The sequence below is a fragment of the Seriola dumerili genome, unplaced genomic scaffold (genome assembly GCF_002260705.1).
Source record: "Seriola dumerili isolate Sdu_G_001 unplaced genomic scaffold, Sdu_1.0 BDQW01000050.1, whole genome shotgun sequence".
Classification (NCBI taxonomy): domain Eukaryota; kingdom Metazoa; phylum Chordata; class Actinopteri; order Carangiformes; family Carangidae; genus Seriola; species Seriola dumerili.
Genome location: NW_019174305.1, coordinates 1 through 813, shown reverse-complemented (window position 1 = coordinate 813; position 813 = coordinate 1). Strand labels below are relative to the sequence as shown.

The following is an 813-nucleotide window of genomic DNA, read 5'->3' as shown; positions in this document are numbered from 1 at the left end:
TGGTAAGTGTATGGGCAAATCATAAATCCTTGAATCCTTGCAACACACTCTGTCCCATTATTTTACTGCTTTTTAATAACTGTTTTGTTTCAATCTTTTTCCCACCTATTGACATAGTGATAGTCTACCAGTCCATTCTGGTTGTAGATTTCTTGAAGAGCAGAGTGAAACTTGGCACCTGACACTTCTCCTTTTGCTGTGGGTCCAAGACAAGCCTGAACCAACTCCTCAGGAGAGGAACCCTGGAGACAGAAGAGACTATTTACCTTAACAATGGAGCCAATTTGGAAATGTTGTTTTTAAAAATTAGCCTATGGAACCTATCACTGCTGCTGTACAAAAGATCCTCTGCTGCTTTCCTCAGAAGAGAAGATTGATACTGCTCTTATATGTCCGTGTGCTAAATACGAAGCCACCACCAGCTATCCTGGCTCTATCCACTGATAACAAAATCCTCATGTTAAGCTAAGCTAAGTAAGCTGCTGGTTGAAGGTGTTGAAGAAAGCAAAAAGAACAGAACTTTCAGCTCTCTCCACCAGCCCAACAAAGCCCTATCACTGCTTTACTGATTCAGGGGTGAAGATGGTTTAACTATGTACTTTCACTTTGTTTTCTTCTTCTTAATATCATCATATATCCAAGTCATGTAGTAAGTCAAGTTTTACCTTATGTGTTACATATACTCTTATATTCATGAACTGGTATACTTAAGTCATACGTATTTAACAAGTTATACTCATTGTGATCCATATGTACTCATTTGCATGTTTTGAGTTTTTATGTTTCCAGTCATATTTGTCAGTATTACTTCTC

The 813-nt window shown here is 38.0% G+C and overlaps 1 protein-coding gene across 1 annotated transcript in view; it reads right to left on the bottom strand.

Moving 5' to 3' along the window:
• LOC111217976 (von Willebrand factor A domain-containing protein 7-like) overlaps window positions 1-242 on the bottom strand; it is a gene marked incomplete at its 5' end in the record, with an annotated part of 9,419 nt that extends 9,177 nt beyond the window's left edge. The window contains one exon of the mRNA XM_022740049.1: window positions 129-242. Within this exon, the coding sequence (XP_022595770.1) occupies window positions 129-242 (114 nt within the window). The remainder of the gene's footprint in view (window positions 1-128) is intronic.
• Between the last annotated feature and the right edge of the window lie 571 nt (window positions 243-813).